Here is an 18,867-nt window from a genome sequence, read left to right on the forward strand (position 1 = left end):
TTTTAGGGCCTTAGGCAACAGCTACCAGGAAAACAGCCAAATATGATTATGTTGAGCTCATCCTTCAGAGGCTGAGAGAGGAATGATGTATTAGGGATGTTCCAGATTAGCAAGAATAAAGGAGAAGCCAGAATTTTTCACAGTTGAAATTGGAGCGAATAGGTCTTTGGTGACTGGTGTTAAGAAATGGGGTAAGTGAAATTATCCACCATTCAAACTAAAAGTTAGTTTTTTTCTATATTAAATTATTATATTCAGCATACAGAGCTTTGATAGAGCACTGCTGTCTTGTCACTCAGCAACGACTGAACCTTCTCAAAAGCCCTTCCTCTCCACAGATAGGACACTTTCCTTTTTTTTTAATATCCCTCTATGCTCCAGTCTTCTGCAGTGTATTTTGATTGCTAAGAGATAAGCAGAGACTTGCGGCCCAAGCTAAACCCCATGACATGGAATGAGAAGAGTGAGGGGCTAAAAGGCCAGATTTTACTAGATCATGTGAGGACTGAGGAAGAATCAAAGTGAGACGTAGTTAAAAGATAACAGAGCATCAGGAACATCACCCTTCTAGAAGTTGGCAGTTTCTAAACTGCCTAGCGGACGAGTAGAAACTGGAGAACATTGCCTTACCCTGCTTGGGGTTTTCATTTATTTAAATATTCAAAGAAAGAGGAACAGGAGGAGCGAGCAGAAATTAGAAAGTTGGTTATAGAATGCAAGATGAAACTGAAAAAAAAGAAAAAGAGGCCCTTTGAAATCTCTTTTACTGATAGTTGACTGATATAATATTTCTCAGAGACAACAAGAAGTCCTCTGGCACCTTCGAGACTAACAAATGTTTTGGAGCATAACCTGTCATGAGCAAAGACCAACTTCATCAGATGCAATATTATTTATTTATTATAATATTTCTTGTTACCACCACTTTGCTGGGAGGATCTCATCTTTGTCTGCCCCCTGAACACAGCAGCTCTTCCTGACATGTATAGGACACACTGTTGCTGAGGGCAGTGCTAGTTCAAATGTCACAAAATTGGTAGAAACAACAGCTACTACTGTAGGAGCAGCAACTACACTAAGAATTTTAAATGGAACTTTTAGTAGTTGGTTTAGGCAGGTCCAGCTAGACTGAGCTTCTTTCTCACTGGTTGTCCTGCTCTCAGTGATTTAGTTTCATAAAATAACTGATAGTTGGCCCTTGTGACTATTCGCTATTTCTTTCAGTCTCAGAAAGCCCAAGGCTGAGAGATGCACTTAGAAGGACAGTGAACTAACTAGAACACTGGACTGCTGCAATTCTTATTGAAGATCTAACCATTGAGGAGATGAAAAGTGCCTGTTCCCTTCTCCCAAAAGTCATATTAACCTTAGTGAATTGCATAATCATGCCCAGTCTAGAGGGGCTTATCGTTCAATATTGTGCAACCCAGATTGTAAGCAAGGACAGTGAGTAATCACAACTCCATTAATGAAAAGAGCCCATTTTGCATTTCTAAATAAACTGAACTACAAAATGTACCAACCCATCTGGCTGTGTTTATCCTAAACCTTTTACTCATACTAAATAATCATCCACTGAAGTACAGTTAAGACATAAGCCCCATATATACATGCCACTATCAGAGATTTAAACAATTCCTGGTTTGCTTTTCAGCAGAGGATCTCTCTCATTGTTGCCAGGGAAGAGAACAGCCTTGACAGTGTTGAAGTAAACGCTCAGTCCCTCCCTGTTTACCTCTTGTTCTGCATGTCTTTCAATAGGCTTGTACTCTTTGTATCTCCTGCAAAGAACATTGTAATGTTAGTTACTGAAATGGTGCACATCTAACATGGCACTATGAATATGTGCGATCCAAATAGGGATACCAAGCATAGGCGCCAAGTCCAGATGTGCTCTGGGGCTGGAGCACCCACCAAGAAAAATTAGTGGGTGATCAGCAGCCACTTGCTTCCCAGCTCCTGCCCTTTCTCCCCCAGTGCCTCTTGCCTGCCAGTGGCCCTGCTGATTAACTCCTGCGCCTCCCAGAGCCTCCTGTTGGCCACAAGGCAGCTGTTCAGAAGGTTCTGAGAGAGGGCGGAAGGAGCAGGGATGGGGCACACCTGAGGGAGGGACTGGAAGAAGAAGTGGGGAAGATTGGCAGGTGGGGGGGGTGGGCAGGAGCAGTAAGAGGTCACGCAAGGCAAGGAGTTGAGGGAAGGGGACAGGGCCCAAAAAGGGCGTTGTTCACCCCTTGGCTAGGAGGAGTTGGCAACTATGATCTTCTTAATCCTCTTCCACAAGTCAGTAGTGACTATTCCTGAATGATCTTGTGAGAGTTACCAGGCCTAGAAAGGTTAGGAAGTAAAATAAAATAGCACTCCAGAGAGAATTCTGAGTTATGGACACAGGTCTGTGTTTTACTGGAAAAGGGAAGTTATTGTACACCTGCCTTCCTCCATTGTGTTCTGGGGCAGTGGCATTGGAACAATTTTTATAGTGAGGTGGCCCTGAAAGCCATTGAACAAATGTGTGTGTGTGGGGGGGGCAGCGTCAAGCCAGAGGGCGCTAGCGCACACTTAAACCAGCAGTCCTGGGGCATTTTAAAGACTCACAAAATAATTGATTGGGTGATGAGCTTTCGTGAGGTGGACTCACTTCTTCGGCTCTGGAGACGCTCATCACCTAATCAATTATTTTGTGAGTCTTAAAGTGCTACATGACTGTTTTTTTGTTTTGTGACGATACAAACTAATATGGCTACCCCTCTGTGACTACTGCACACCTAGTTACAGCACCATTGATTTGGGGGCTAAACACATTAATTCTTTCTGGGGCCCAGCTCACTATGGACGCAAAGTTGTGCTAGCTGTGATTCTGTGTAAACATGTTTCATTCTGACAAGGTTCTAGCCTAATTTCCCTGGCCACTGTGACGACTGTAGCCAATCCATGCACTCAGTTACTCCCTTACTATGGCTGTGGCCTCACTAGCCCCCTCCTTTCGGAAGGGGCATGGTAATGAGGGATTTCGGCAGATGCTAACGAGGCGCTGCCGTGAATATGCAGTGCCTCATTAGCACAATGGCAGCCGCGCACAATTCGAAAATGCTGCTTTTGAAGCACATGCCGCCCCTGTAGCCGACGGCCTGGTGAAAGGACCCCCTGATTTCAAAAGCCCCTTCTTTCCATTTGGTTTTAGGAAGAAGGAGCTCTCAAAATCCAGGGTCCTTTCAAAAGGCCCCTGGCTACATGGGCGGCATGCATTTTGAAACCAGTAATTTCAAATCGCATGTGACTGCCAGTTTGCTAATGAGGCTCTGCATATTCACGGCAGTGCCTCATTAGCATCTGCTGAAATACCTCATTACCATGCCCCTTCCGAAAGGAGGGGGCTTGTGTGGCCAGAGTCTATGAGAATAGGTGGCTGGAACGGGGTCCAGCACTTTTTCTCAGTTGTGTGGTGAGCTATGGGAAGTGGGGGTGGAAAGGACGGAGCAGGGGTGAAGACTTTGAGAGAAGAGGCAGCACAGGAGGTGGAGCCTTGAGGGAAGCAGCGGAGAAAAGGCAGGGCCGCGGGGGAAGGAGTGGTACAGGTCTTGTGGAAAAGAGGCAGTGGAGGCCAGGGCCTGTGGAGACAGTGCAGTGTGAAGGTTGTGGTCACAAATCAAGCGTCTGTGGGCCCCCCACCACATTTAGAGCACTTCCACTACTCCTGGTATAAGTTTTATTATCTGCGCCTAGTACAGTTCACAGATCAAAACATCTCTGTTCATAAAGAATCAAAGACACCATACTAGAAACCTGCTTGTAACAGCCATGTTTAAACCTAGTCACTGTTACTGCAGCAGGGTTCTGCACTCACAGCGAATGAAAATGAACCATGTGATAATAAGCGACAGGGCAAATGCATGCAGATAATAATAAAATGTAAGCCCAAAGAATCAGGATACTCAGTAATTAGGACTGGGAATACTGACATAAGAATGGCCACACTCAGGCAGACCAAAAATCCATCTAGCCCAGTATCCTGTCTTCCGACAGTGGTCAGTGCCAAGTGTCCCAGAAGGAATGAACAAAACAGATAGTCAAATGATCCATCCTCTGTGGCTCATTCCCATCTTCTGACAGATGGGGTTTAGGGACAGCATCCCTACCCCCCCACAAGTAACAGCCATTGATGGACCTACCCTCCAAAAACTTATCTAGTTCTTCTTTAATACTCTTAGCCAGAGTTATGTCGATTATATGATGAATGTAGCCTATTTTTTGGACTGTTAAGCTCTCTGGGGCAGGGAATGTCATTCACTATATGTTTGTACAATGCCTAGCACAGTGGGGTCCTGATAGGTTAAGGTCTGCTAGTGCAATATAAATGTTTCTATTTGTGAATGGTCTGCAAGCCCTTTACTATTTTCTCAAGTGTATTTATTAGTTAAAAAGTTATCTGATTAATAATTTTGATAAATAGTTCTGAGTCTGCAGATCATTCGTGCACATTTTTATGAGGAATCGAATTCTGAAACTTAAGCTCTGTTGAGTAGTTTTTACTGAACGTAGAAGTCACCTGGTATTATTTCTGTGCTCTGATTGGATGAGCAAAAATTTTAGACTCATGCTTCCAGTAGGACTTATGAAGTCAAGATTTGTTTTTCCATTATATTCTTTAATATTCACTCACCATTTGCTGGCTTTATGAGCATTCCAGCCAGCAAACTCATTTGCTGACATATTTGTGGAAAGCAAATCCAAAAAGGATGCAACCCGGCCAAAGTAAATTCTATTTCGTATCCCTCTGAATATTCATGGAATCATTTCCTGTCAGTGCCCTGATCTACTTCGTAACTGTTGGAACCAGCAACTTACCTGTAAAGAAGGAGAGCCACAATGCTGAAAAACACCACCAAGAAACCTGAGGCAATGAAGAAACCTTCCACTGGCCGTGAAGATGACCCTGGAGCTTGAATAACAAGTTTATTTAAAATATTAGCCTCGTGTTTTATACAGTGACGTACAATTTTCCAGCAGCAACATTCTTTCTGCTGTTTGACTATGGAGGGTGCAGTACATTTAATACTCCCGTTATGCTAAAAAATAGGATTCAGCAGCAGTCATGGACCAGCGGATCAAATTCATCTTTGATGTCAACTGCGTTATGCTAAATGTGAAGATGAAAAGAACCTTGTATGTTTATATATGAAATACACCTGTTGCAGACTGTAACATGCACATGACCTTACAGTGGAAGCTAGCTGGCATCCACACAATTTGGAGTTACTTTGCGACTTGCTCAATTATTACATTATGAAGGGACTGTTTTAATTAAGAATATAAAGTACTTAATCTTCTTATAATGCGGAGAATAAGTGGTATGCCATTGAACAGGGAGGTTGACAGAGAAGAAACAATGGAATTTTGCTAGCATCTTTTCATTTGCCCCCACCATGTGTTCTAGAGGGTCCCGTCTCCAACCCAGGGCTGGACAGCATTTCCTCCTGAGAGGACTGAATGTCTGTAGATTGAGTGGTTGTTGTTGGTGTTGTGGTGCATTTCCAAGAGGGTGAGTGTTCTGCCTTTGCAATCTTGACAGCTTGAAAATGACCACTGGACCCAGCCTGTGATTTCCTGTTGCTCTGCAACCAAATGTCCAGTCCATCTTTCAGACTGGCCTCAAATTCAGAGACCATTGTACTTGGATCCAGTCCTAACCCCCAACAGATGTGGTCACAGGAGAAACTGAACAAATTAATACTGCTTCATATTATTTTTATTTTCTGTAATTAAACATTTTAATTCCAGTCCAGAGACTTCACTTCAATCTATCCAGTGAATTTACTCCTGCTGAGTCAAGCTCTTGCTTATCCCATTTACAATTATGTTTTCAGCAGAGTAAACTAGGTATGTATATATGTTGATTTGGATTTAAATTTATTAATCCATAATTCCTATGCAAAGATGCAAATCAAGATCTTAAATTATTGTAAACCGCTGATATAATAGATGTAAGCCATACCATCTTGCATCTGTTAATACTGTATAAATATTTGGATAAGCTTGCCAGCAATGCTAGTTTACATAGTCATCCTTGTTGAGACAGTGGGGATGTACATTCCTGTGTGACTCACATGTACTCAGACTGGACTGGAAAGCATTACGCATGGAAGGGGCACGTACACATTTTGGAACTACATCCTATCTAACAGTAGTTTAAACACAAATAACTGGACTTTTGTACAGTTGTGCCATAATCCACATCAATTTAGACAAGGCACAGTCCTATAAAGCACTGAGTGCCAGATTTTCAAAAGGAGATAGATGAAGATAGGCACCTAGTGAGATTTTCAGAAGTACCCAGGCCTCTCGCTCCTATTGAAATTAATGCGAGTTAGGTGCCAGTGCTTATGAAAGTCCTAGTAGGTGCCATTTGTATCTTTGTGCACCCAAATGCCTTTTAAAATCTGAGCCAGAGTTCCCTCAGCTGCTATGATTCACCAGATTAAGCCCAAACTCAATAAGATCTGAATGAACAGTGAAGGCCCCTTCCTCAGATTATGTAAATTGGCCAACCAATATTGAAGTCACTGGGGAGTCAATGTAGTTTAGTGGCTGGGACATTAACCTAGGACTCAGGAAGCCAGGTTACAATTTCCTGCCCGCCCTCCTCCTCTGGACTTCCCTATGTCCCCTTGGATAAGGTACTCAGCCTGTCTGTATCTCAGCCTTCCATCTGTGAAATGGCGTTATGGCACTGGTCTACCTCACAGGCCATTGTGAGGAGAAAACCAGTGGAGATTGTAAGACATATAAATACCTTAGTTCAATAGTCTTTAATAGACTAATCCTGATTTTACTACTGACCTGCTGGGGAACCTTAGGTAAGTCACTTTCCTTATCTGTGCCTCTGTTCTTTCCTCATATCCTTTGTCTCTCTTTTCCATTTAGGCTAGAAACTCTCTGGGGGGCAGAGACTCTCTTCTCATTCAGTGGGGCCCAGTCTCAGGTGAGGCCTGGCTGCAGTATCAAGGAAATAATAAACACCTCCCCCCAGTTTCCCTGTGAAAGAGCCAGGAGAAAAAGCTATTCACAGATGTGCAATATCTGTTTCATTTGGACTCACCTCCATTTACAGATATCAGGGCACTTGCGAGGGCTTGGCTTGTGTCATCAACTAGTGTAATGTTTACACAGTAGGTTCCCGACTCATTGAAGGCTGTTCTTATGGTCAGTAAGCACTCATTGGTTACTTCAACGGGGTCACACACTACACTGTGTGACACCTGGCATGTGGGGTCAGAGACTATTGTACAGGCATCTGTAGGAAGACTGGGGAAAGTGTAAGAAAAACGAATGACTGTTACTACTGATTCAATTCTTAGACTCCTTGAGCCTGGTTCTCCTCTGTGAGACCAGTTTTATGCCACTGCAAGTCTGTTTGAATCCGTGATGTTAGCTCAGTCCTCAAACTTCACCGCACCACAGCCCCTTTCTGACAACAAAAGTTACATGACCCCTGGGGGAGGGAGGGAATGAGGCCTGAGCCTTGCCTCCCTCGGGGTAGAGGGCAAACCCAAGCTCCACCACCGCAGCCAGCTGGGATCAAAGCTGAAGCACAAGGTCTTCAGCATCAGCCTTGGGTGGTGGGGCACAGGCTTCAGTCTAATCCAGCCTTGGGGACCCCATTTTGGTCCCAACCCGCAGTTTGAGAGCCAGTGTTTAGACCAATATAAAACCAGCCCAACAGCCTTAATCTTCCACTACATTAACTGCTTTGCATCTAACTCTCCATTTTCCTCACTTCACTTCTGCAAGTATTTCACAACTATGTTTGATGTCATTTAGATTCAGTTGATATAAAGTCACCAGCAATTAAACTCATTTCTCAAAGCACAGAATCACCTGCCCCCAATCAGTTGATAAAAAAAATTCTATTAATTTCAGTGCAATTCACCAAGCGTACAATGTAAACCCTTTGAAGATCCTTAAATGTACTATTACACTCATCCCTCGTTAAACGAGTACTTACTTATGAGTACTTGCTTAAATGAGGGACACATATGTACCTTTGTTCACTGGACGAGTGAACTCCCCCTGCTAATATGAGCCTCACCCTGTCCCCGGCTCCAACCTGCCGCAGCCTGACCTTCCCTGCCAGCCCCACAGACCCAAACTGCTGCAGCCTCTCTCTCTCTCTCTCTCCCTCTCTCTCTGCTGGCCTGCACACCTAAACCACCACAGCCTGACCTTCCCCCCACCCCTCATCAGTCCCACAGACCTCAAACTGCCACAGCCTTAACTCAACACTGGCCCCGCAGAACCAAACTGCCTCAGCCTTAACCCCCCCACACCTACCCTGTGGACTCAGCCTGCAGCAGCCTGAATTCCCCTTGTCCGCCTGTCCCCACTTCTCCCCCCAGATCCAATCTGCCACCAGGTTTTAACTGTCCCTCACGCTCATGGCTGCAAACTGCCCCAAGCCTTTAACCCTCCCCAACCCCCAAACCCAAGGTTCACTTACCTTTCAAAAGCAGCACCACCTGCTGGCACTTCTTCGCCAAGTTGAGAGCAGTAGGAACCAATCAGAGACTTTTACATGTATTTAATGGTAATTTAGTGTCCCTCATGAGTTTTCACCTATGAGCAGAAAGCTGGGAACCAATTGTGCTCGTATAGCGAGGGATGAGTGTATATATGGCAGGAATACTTTGTTAGTTTTAGGATTATTTTCTATGGCTATACTGTAGCCATAACTTGAAATAACTTACACAATTTGTGTAATGTAAATTATTTTGAGTTAACATTGCAAACTCAGTGCCATTTACAGAGCACTGAAATTTGAAATATGTGTCTATTTCAAAGTTTTCACAACTCTTCTCACAACAGGGGTGACAAAAATGGAACACTGTGCTCAAAACAAAGAGGGAGCTGTGCTAGTCTATACACTATCAAAACAAAAAGCAGTCAAGCCTCACTTTAAAGACTAGCAAAATAATTTATAGGGTGAGCTTTTGTGGGACAGCCCCATTTCTTCAGACCATAACTGTACCAGAACAGACTCAATATTTAAGACACAGAGAAGCAAAAACAGTAATCAAGGAGGACAAATCAGAAAAAAAATGATCAAGGTGAGCAAATCAGAGTGGAGAGGTGGTGGGGGGGAAGTCAAAAATTAGATTAAGTCAAGTATGCAGACGAGCCCCTACAGTGACTCAGAAAATTCGCATCCCAGTTCAAACCACGTGTTAATGTGCTGAATTTGAATATAAAAGCCAGCTCAGCTGTTTCTCTTTGAATAGCGGTGTGAAAACTTTTTTCAGTAACACTCATACTTTTAAGTCGTTAACAGAATGCCCCATTCCATTAAAATGTTGACTAACTGGTTTGTGGATCTAGAGTGTTTTGATGTCTGTTTTGTGCCCATTAACCCTTTGTCTTTGGGAGTTAGAAGTCTGTCCAATATACAAAGCATCTGGGCATTGTTGGCACATGATGGCGTATATGATGTTAGTAGAGGAGCATGAGAAAGTGCCTGTGATTCTGTGAGTAACCTGGTTAGGTCCAGTGATGGTATTTCTAGAGAAGATACGTGGACAAAGCTGGCAGCAGGATTTGTTGCAAGGAAAGGTTTCAGGACTCGTATTCCTAGGGTATAGACTGTGGCTGTTTGTGAGGATCCTCATCAGGGTGGGAGGTTGTCTGTAGGAGAGAATAGGCCTGTCACCCAGGGCCTTCTGGGAGTGTGGCATCCTGATTAAGGATAGGTTGTAGGTCTTTAATAATTTGTCTTTAATAATTTCTAATTGGCATTAGAAAAGGTTCAGAAAAGGGCAACTAAGATTATTTGGGGTTTGGAACGGGTCCCATATGGGGAGAGGCTAGAGAGACTGGGACTTTTCAGTCTGGAAAAGAGGCGATTGAGGGGCGATATGATAGAGGTATAAAAAATCATGAATGGTGTGGAGAAAGTGAATATAGAAAAATTATTTACCTTTTCCCATAATACAAGAACTAGGGGACACCAAATGAAATTGATGGGTAGTAGGTTCAAAACTAATAAAAGGAAATTTTTCTTCACACAGTGCACAGTCAACCTGTGGAACTCCTTGCCGGAGGAGGCTGTGAAAGCCAGGACTCTATTAGGGTTTAAAAAAAAGAGCTCGATAAATTTTTGCAGGTTAGGTCCATAAATGGCTATTAGCCAGGGGTAAAGTATGGTGCCCTAGCCTTCAGTACAAGGGCAGGAGATGGATGGCAGGAGATAAATCATTGTCTTCTGTTCTCCTTCTCTGGGGCACCTGGCATTGGCCACTGTCAGCAGACGGGATACTGGGCTGGATGGACCTTTGGTCTGACCCAGTATGGCCATTCTTACGTTCTTATGTTGCAGTGGTTTGAGTTGGGGGCTGTAGGTGATGACCAGTGGTGATCTGTTCTTGGCGTTTTTGGGCCGATCTTGGAGTAGCTGGTCTCTGGGTAGTCGTCTGGCCCTGTCGATTTTTTTTTTTTTTTATTTCTTCTGGTGGGTAATTCATATTTATGAATATTTGGTAAAGATCTTGTAGTTTTTGGTCTCTGTCAGTTGGATCAGAGCTTTCCCACGAAAGCTCACCTAATAAATTATTTTGCTAGTCTTTAAAGTGCTACTTGACTGCTTTTTGTTTTGATGTGCTCAAAACAGCGCTGCTGTTTCAAGCATGGTGTTTAGCTACACAGCGTCGCCATAGCCAAAGTGATTATTTCCCAGTTATGTTGCCAAGACTTATGAGCATCTAAGATCCATATTCTTTCCAGTGGCTAGGAATATTAATGGAATGTTCTTTGCATCCAGCGAATTCCCTGGACACAAGTTTTTATTGCAAATGTCAAAAAACTTTTGGCTAGAAAACTTCCTCCTCATTTGAGCAAGCAGCTTCCCTTTTTTGTGCGAGTACTGAAGTCTTCCATCTTTGTCTGGAAAACAGAGAATTGCTTCTGCCCACCAACTAGCTCTATTATTTTTGGTTATGCCTGTCATTTGGATCTGAAGCCAAAGAATCTGGCAACAATTTCTCCTGATATAAAACTCACAAATGAGACTTTTATTATCTTAATTTCAGTCAACAGCTAGAAACATAAAAGTTACGAACTATTATTCATGCAGCTGCATATGAATGTAACAGTCTAGTAATATATTCCAAGTACCTAATTATTTAAAGAGCAAAATTAGTCAATAGTCTTACCTCCCTTGACAAGTAACAACAAAATCAACCAGGGAGTTTTCAGCTTGAGCCATTGTCGGTTGGACACTTGTCATCTGAATAATGTTCACCTGAAGGATTCCCTCTAAGGGAGGAAAGAGCCCATCATTCTGTTAGGTTACTCTGGCAATGACATGATACAGCAAAACCAGTCCAGTTAGAATGATAGATCTGTGTTTGAATTATCCTGATTGGACTTGAAGACTACACATTTAAAACTCAATAGACTAAGTGGTTTGTTAATGGTCAGCTCAGGTCTGGTCTGTGTACTATACTTGAACTCATCCGAAAACATCCCTCAAACGCTCTTGGAAATTTAAATATGTTACAATGCATATAATCCTGCGCCCTGTACTGAACTGTTGCCTCCACTGTAATTTGTGACAAACTTGTTCCAGTCCTCCACTGTCCCCTATCAGTTGAGTTTATCAACTGGATAGATCAGGTTATTAAAAAAAAGAAAAGAAAAGAGAGAAACAGTGTTAGTCAGCTAACTGTAAACTATGAAACTACACCTAAATCTGCAGAATAGGTCCTTATTGTTCCTTTTTGTGGTGTTTAGGTAATAGATAGCAGGTAAACTGTATAAGCAAAGCAACCTGTATGCTTTCAATACCATCTCAACCAAATTTTCCTATTTTCTTATTGATTTAGGCACTTACCTACAATGGAAATAGTAGACTTATAATGTCCATATCTGTAAATATGGCAGCCTTCATCAGGAGTGCCTTCCATTATATCCGCACTGGTGGGAGTGTCCAGATCAGAAGGTGATTTGGTAGTTACTGCTGGATTGAGTGGGGGAAAGAAAAAGATACTGTCAGTGACACTGCTTAGAAGGTACTTTGCACAGCCTATATTATGAAGACAATGGTTAAGTGGATTAATTTCTTTCACCCCACCAATGAGGGGAAGTCAAATTATATAAAGAATTAGGTTTCCTGGCCTTTTGCTAAATAGGTGATGTGGTTATTTCAAAGCTGGCAAAGCGTAAGTAGAACCTGATTGCCACAGTGTCCTGCAGAGCTGTGCAAGGGGAGTAATTTGGATTTCAGATCCCTAGGCTGGTAGGAGCAACAGAAGTAGCACATTCAGCCCATGAGGTGGGGAAAGGAATGTAAGTCCCAGCTCACAGGTGATTAAAAATGGAACTCAACTGCACAGAATGAATTAGACATCCTTCTCTCTCTTTTTACCTCTATTACTGTTAATTGTATCTGTTCCATCCTTCTGCAACCAATAATTTCACTATGTGATCAGACCCATTCCAGATATAGCATGACAGTACATATAAGCCTTCCACTGTCTTGGTCTGTCTTGTGTTGTGTACAAGGCAGGTTTTACATTGCACTTATCAATGAGATGTGTCATTTCATGCTACTATTGTTTACACTGTTTGAATATTTGTACAGTAGAACCCTGAGATACAAGCACTCGAGTAGCGCGTATCCCGGGTTAGCATGACTCTGAGTGGTGGAGAGCTGGAGCCTGTCTCTGGACTGCCTGCCACTCGGGGAGATGGGAAACTGACCTGCTCCTGTCAGGGCAACGAGAGTCAGTCTGCCACCCGGTCAATGGCGGCAGCCTGGCTCTCGACTGCCACCACTGACAGGAGCAGGGAAACTGACCAGTGCTGCTGTCCTGGTCAGTTTCCTGGCTCCCCGAGTTATGCGAAATTTAAGTTATGCAGAATGCAACCTCCATGTAAGTCGGGGGTCTACTGTATATACAACTGTGCCTTGCTCCGTGATATGAGTTAGATCCGCTTATTGAGTTCAAAATGTTGTATTCATTAAAGCCCTGGTCCACCCATCAAAATCAACTGAAAGGTTCCCACTGACTTCAGTATATAGTGGACTGAGCCCTAAGTTAACTGGGTCATTAAGGGATATTTGGTATCAGTTATCCAGAAAATGGGGCTCTCTCTATTTGCATGATTATGAACCATTCTCTTCCGAGCCGAATTGAAAACAACCAACCAACTAATGGTTATATCCAAAGAAAGGGGTCAGAGACCTTTCTAGGGCAACACACACAAACTTGCAAAGAAAAGGCATAGGCAGTTAGAGCTGACAATGTGCAGCTTTGTCAGGTTTTAATCTTCCGTGAGCATATGGGGAACCTAAGCATAAAGCTTACACAGCTCCATTCAGCACAGTGATTAGTCTGGCTAACAAATACTAAATAAGCCTAACTAGTGCGATTTCTATAAGCATCTCTTTTAATTTTTGTTCCAATCTGAACAAGCCAATAGCTAGGCCAGAATCACTGCTACAACCTCTTTACCCTGCTCCAATGGTTAAAAGGGGCTCAAAAAGCTGCATTAAAAAGCTTCCTAGAGATTCCCTTTAAATGCGGGTGGGATTCACTCTGTTATATAGAGTCAGAGAAGTTCTAAGCCATTTCTTTCCTAGCCACTGAAGTGAAGAGCTCATCTGGGGGAAGAGAACAGGGAGGGCTTGACTAGAGAGTCATTTATGAAAGACATGGCTGACAGAACAGCTCCTTCAGGCCAAGGGCAAATGGGGAGGCTGACCTAAGACGCACTGAGGGCCAGCACCAGGATCAAGGAGCCACAAAAGTGGCACGAAGACATCTTTGCATCCCTTCCCTTCTTTGGTCCTGAGACGAGTGCAACTCAGCCAGGCCAGAAGTCCTGCCCCATTTGGTTTATGTACGTTATTTAATCAATGAGATTGCTTTTGTTTGTGTTCCTTTTGCCGCCTCTGCCCATCCCTTCCACACTTGTCCCTTCTCTGTGCCAACCAAACTTTTATTTAAGGTCCCTGGGATTGGATGGTGTGACTTGATGTAGGGGGCTTGCCACTGTTTCCTAGCTGGGAAGGCAGGACAGTGTTCTGTGTCCTGGGGGTGGGGGAGGTGTCAGAAGGAGAGGGGAACAAGCTGAACATGCAGACAAGGGCTGCACTCCCTTCCTCAGACAGGTGCTGTGAGAAACCTGCCTGACGTTAGCAGGAGCAAATGAGACCCTGACGTTATTTATCAAGCTGTGAGAATTATAGAAAAATAATCTCTAGAATAAGTTTCTAGCAGGTTACCCAGGAGGAAATACAAACTTACTAGCTGGAGTGGTCGTCTCAGTTGTGTTTGCGCTACTGTTTGAGGTTTGAGTTGTTGTCCCTGTAAAAAGATCATTTTGTGATAGTTAGCAGAGACAAAAATACAGTAGTCATGTAATGAACTTCTATTTGGTACAAAGGTTCTTTCTGGCACAATGCTGGATTCGTATGTGTGAATCACAAGCATTTGCAGGCAATTCCGGCCCAGGTAATTTATAATTGGCCACAGTTCCTGGCCAATGGGACCTGTGGGTCCATGTGCAAGATGAGGGCATCATGGCCCTTTATAAGTCACCTGGAACCCTGGGCAATTGCACCCTTACTCCCTCTATCTGTGGGCCTGAGCATTTAGTAGCCTCCCACGAAAAACACCCCCAACCAACACCCTGATCAACGCTAAAAAAAAACACTAGGTCAGCTAACCTGTATTGAAAAATCCACACCCATTAGCAGCGTAGTTAAGCCAACCTTTGTGGACAGTGCTAGGTCGACAACATTCTTCCGTCAGCTCAGCTGCTGCCTCTGGGGGAGATGGTCTACCTGTGTCAATGGGGGAACGCCTCCCACCTGTGTAGGGTGTGTCTGTACTGAAGTGCAGCAGAGGCTCAGCTGCAGTGCTGCAGGTATCCCACTGTAGCGTTTTAAGTGTAGTCATCTGTCTCTAAGCAACAGATGTTAGACATGCAAAGTATGGGCAGATAAAAATGCTTATCTAAGATTCCCAAATCAATAGCAAAATAAATGTGCAAATTACAGTTTCAGATTTTTTTTTTCTTAACGTGGCTGTTTCTCTATTGAGCCATACTCGAATGAAACATAAGGGGGAAATTGTGATAAATGTTGACTTTTTTTCCTCCATTTTTGATTGAAAAATGATTGATTGATTCCATTTTTGTGAAAAAAAAAAACTGTTGACATTTCAAAATTTGAAATACCAGATCAACTTTATACTCCAGTGGTGGTAGCTTTATTAATGGTCAAAGTTGGAGCTTTAAAACTTTGCATATATAGAACTTCAATGAGATTATAAATCAGTAACTGAACTCCAGGTGATGACTTGGATAAACTAACAATCACAAATCTTCCAAGCTTGATTCTCATTCGTACTACTAAGACTTGTCCATACTCGGAATTGACTGGAGTATTTACTGCAGAATAAGCTGTTGCACAGTAGCTAGTCTTGAACAGACTTAGGCTGTGTCTACACGGGCACAAATCTTCGAAATACCTATATTTTGAAGATTACTAATGAGGCGCTGAATTGCATATTCAGCGCCTCATTAGCATTAGGACACTTCCGGCCACGGTGCTTCGAAAGCGCGCGGCTCGGTGCGGCTGCATGGGGTCCTTTTCGAAAGGACCTGCACCTTTCGAAATCCCCTTATTCCGATCAGTGAGCGGGATAAGGGGATTTCGAAAGGTGCGGGGTCCTTTTGAAAGGACCCGCTCCGTGTAGCCACGCCAAGCTGCATGCTTTTGAAAGCGGTGCTTTCGAAGCGCCGTGGCCGGAAGTGTCCTAATGCTAATGAGGTGCTGAATATTCAATTTAACACCTCATTAGTAATCTTCAAAATGGCCATTAGCATGGCTATTTTGAAGATTTTTGCCCGTGTAGACACACCCATTATGATTTATATTACTTTAGTGTGGAACAAATTCCCCATGTATACAACTCCAAAAGTCCTGCTCTGGCAGCATGGAGGGGCTTGAAGGCCCCTTTGCACCGTCAGGGTAGCACAAATTGGTTTAGTGTAAATGAGAATCCCTTTGTATCTGTAACTTTGGATTACATGAGTGTCCTGTTATTGATTCAGATTTTTAAGTAAGTGCATGTGTGTTAGAGACCAAAGACCTCTAGAACTGGAGAACAAAGCAGGACATGAACCACTTGATGTTCAAATCAAGAGAAGAATGTGGGGATGGCTAGGCAACACTCTCACAAAACCATCATCCAGCAGAGTCCATCATCTCTCAAATGGAACCCACAACGAAAACACAGAAGAGGAAGACCTTGGACAAGATGGAGAAGATCTAATGTGACTGAAGGACGACGACGGGGGTACTCCTGGGTTTAGCTAGAAGTTTTGTCCCAAGACAGAGTGAAGTAGAGGAGGCTTGTAGATGACTTATGCTCCACCCAGAATGCAAGGGTTGAAAGAAGGCAAGAAAGCATGTGTGTTTGTAGCACCAACTTAGAGGACTGGATAGCTTTTAAAGGTATGTAATTTAAAAAAAACAACATGTTGGTCTGTTCATGTTTACTTTCTAATATTCCTATTGACTGACTGACTCTTACCGGGTGAGGTAGGAAGTGGTGGGGTAGGTGTTGCTGGTCGACAAGGTACAGGTATAATAGCCTGGACAGTTAAATTCACGCTGAAGTTTCCCTGCAGAGTGTAAGTGTGCATTGAAATAGGGCTGTTAGATATATATGAGCCACTGCCATCGCCATAATTCCACTTGTAGGAGATAGCAGAATTGTTAAGGTAGTGGCTGGGATCATGGATCTTGACATCAAACGTGATAGGCGAGTCCTTGATGAAGACAGAGTCTGAGGCATTGCGGTCATTCTTCTGGGACAGGTTCACATATAAAGGAATCTGGTCTGCAGGAAAAATGAAAGAAAGTGAAGCAGGTGTGTATGGATGCAAACAACAGATGGATTCGTAGCCCTCAGACTGCAGAGGTCACAGTGTAAGACATAAGCCTGCAACACATTAAACTGCCAGGGATCATTTCTTTAATATGGGTTTCTTCTTTAACTTACTTTTTAATAGTAAAAATGAAACACTTCAACCAGGTAGAGAGACGCGTGCATTGACTGAAGACCCTGTACCTAGTCATCTAGAGGTTCCCTGTTCTGTTTTGTGCAAGTTGATGCTTTTAGAAAACAAAACATTTGATTTTTAGTAGTGTCTTTATTATATTGATTGTGTTTCCAAAGGCCCTATTGTAATTTCCTCCCCTCCTGCCCACATCAGTACAAAAGAGGAGGAAAAACCCTAGAAACACAATTCATTAAGGGAAGGCAGTGAATTTGGGTTGGGGGACGTTATCAGATCTCATCCTGGGACTAATTAAGTCAATGATAAAACTCCTATGGATTTCAGTGGGACCACCTGTGGTGAAAGATGCTACTTGGCATGAGCAAGGGATTCAGAATGTGACTCTCTGCCTTTTTTGCCATTATTTTGTCTGCGACTGTCTAGGTCACACATAATGGGAGCCTGAGAACAGTTAGCAAGTCTCATACTCAGCGTGCACGGATCAGGTTGTTCCAGTGGCACAGAAGTTTGCATAATTGAATGGCTGCAGTGGCTGCATTTGGGTTGATGTTGGTGGTTTACTTAAGTGACAACCAGGATGAAGGGATGGCAATAATCCCCAGGATAGTTTAGCCAGTCTCATTCAGAGAAGGGCGATGAATTTCATCCAGAGAAAGGGTCAGGAAGTCCCTCCAGTTTCTTTCCTTTGGAATAGTAGTATACAGATGCATTTGACATACAGACAAAATAAAGGCCCATTTGCATAATGTCCATAAGTTTAAGCTTAGATTCAGATTCTCTATGAGAGATGTTAGTTTATGTACAGCACAAATTTCTGTTGCTTATTCAAACATTTCAAACAAAGAACAATAGTTAGAAATTAATCTTAAATTTTATTCAGGATCACTCAGTTCAGATGTAGCATAGATAAATATTCTTTGTAGGGTTCTGGATAAATATTACTAGCGTAATTCACTTCCATACCTACTGATAGATATGTAGTATTAACAGCTATACTTGAGGACACATTTTCCAGCTATTTTTAACAAGTCTAGTAAGAAGAATTATTCTGTACTATTCAGGATACCCACTAGAGATTTCACTTGAAAGTTAAAAGCGTCGCTTGTTGCTGTTCCTTCTTACATTTCTCCCCACTCTCCTAGATAGCATTTAGTTGCATTTATGTACAATCACTACAAACACTGCCAAATATTTAGTTGCGGTTTATTCGAGTGCACTCACCTGTCACAACATAGAAGCCACTTGCTGTTGCAACTGGAACATATGTTCGATGACCTCTTCTGTAAACGGAGACCACCATTATCTGCTTGCCAAGGGTGATATTTGTTGTGTTGATGGAAACAAGTGCTGAAGAGCCTCCAGTTTTTTGGAAATACTGGCCTGTGGACAGGACATGAACTCATGTGTTCCTCTTGTAACCAGTGAGAAGTTTTATAACGAGAAGCAGCATTTCTGTTAAATTGTCTAAATCAGCAGTTCCCAACCTTTTCACTAATGCAGACCCCCAGTCACGCCCCCCAATCCCTTTGTGGACCCCCATTAAATCCACTTCTAGCTACCATGTACACTTCATTAAATGAAGAAAGAAACCCCAGCATAGATCTTCAGGCAGCAATTAGTAACATCACTGAATGATATTTAATTTAAAAATAATTGACTGAAACATTGCGGTTTATTTAAAACTTACTTTCTAAGATAATTTTTATTTATCTTTTATTGTTTGCATGGATCCCCTGCAGTACCCTCATGGACCCCCAGGGGGTCTATGGACTCCAGGTTGGGAACCACTGG

At 43.0% G+C, this 18,867-nt stretch overlaps 1 protein-coding gene across 2 annotated transcripts; it reads right to left on the reverse strand.

The window, feature by feature from the left end:
• Window positions 1–797: 797 nt before the first annotated feature.
• On the reverse strand, window positions 798–18,415 carry GPNMB (glycoprotein nmb). Of its 2 annotated transcripts, none has more exons than XM_074986171.1 (8): window positions 18,298–18,415; window positions 16,587–16,895; window positions 14,292–14,351; window positions 11,873–11,995; window positions 11,193–11,295; window positions 7,094–7,299; window positions 4,843–4,936; window positions 798–1,781 (listed from the first exon to the last, which is right to left on the reverse strand). In XM_074986171.1, the coding sequence occupies exons 1-8, from the start codon at window positions 18,374–18,376 to the stop codon at window positions 1,628–1,630; spliced, it is 1,128 nt and encodes a 375-aa protein (XP_074842272.1). In that variant the 5' UTR covers window positions 18,377–18,415; the 3' UTR covers window positions 798–1,627. The 2 variants fall into 2 exon arrangements, with proteins under 2 accessions (XP_074842272.1, XP_074842271.1); XM_074986170.1 differs by having other exon boundaries at window positions 11,873–11,998.
• Between the last annotated feature and the right edge of the window lie 452 nt (window positions 18,416–18,867).

The sequence above is a fragment of the Carettochelys insculpta genome, chromosome 2, assembly GCF_033958435.1.
Source record: "Carettochelys insculpta isolate YL-2023 chromosome 2, ASM3395843v1, whole genome shotgun sequence".
NCBI lineage: Eukaryota > Metazoa > Chordata > Testudines > Carettochelyidae > Carettochelys > Carettochelys insculpta.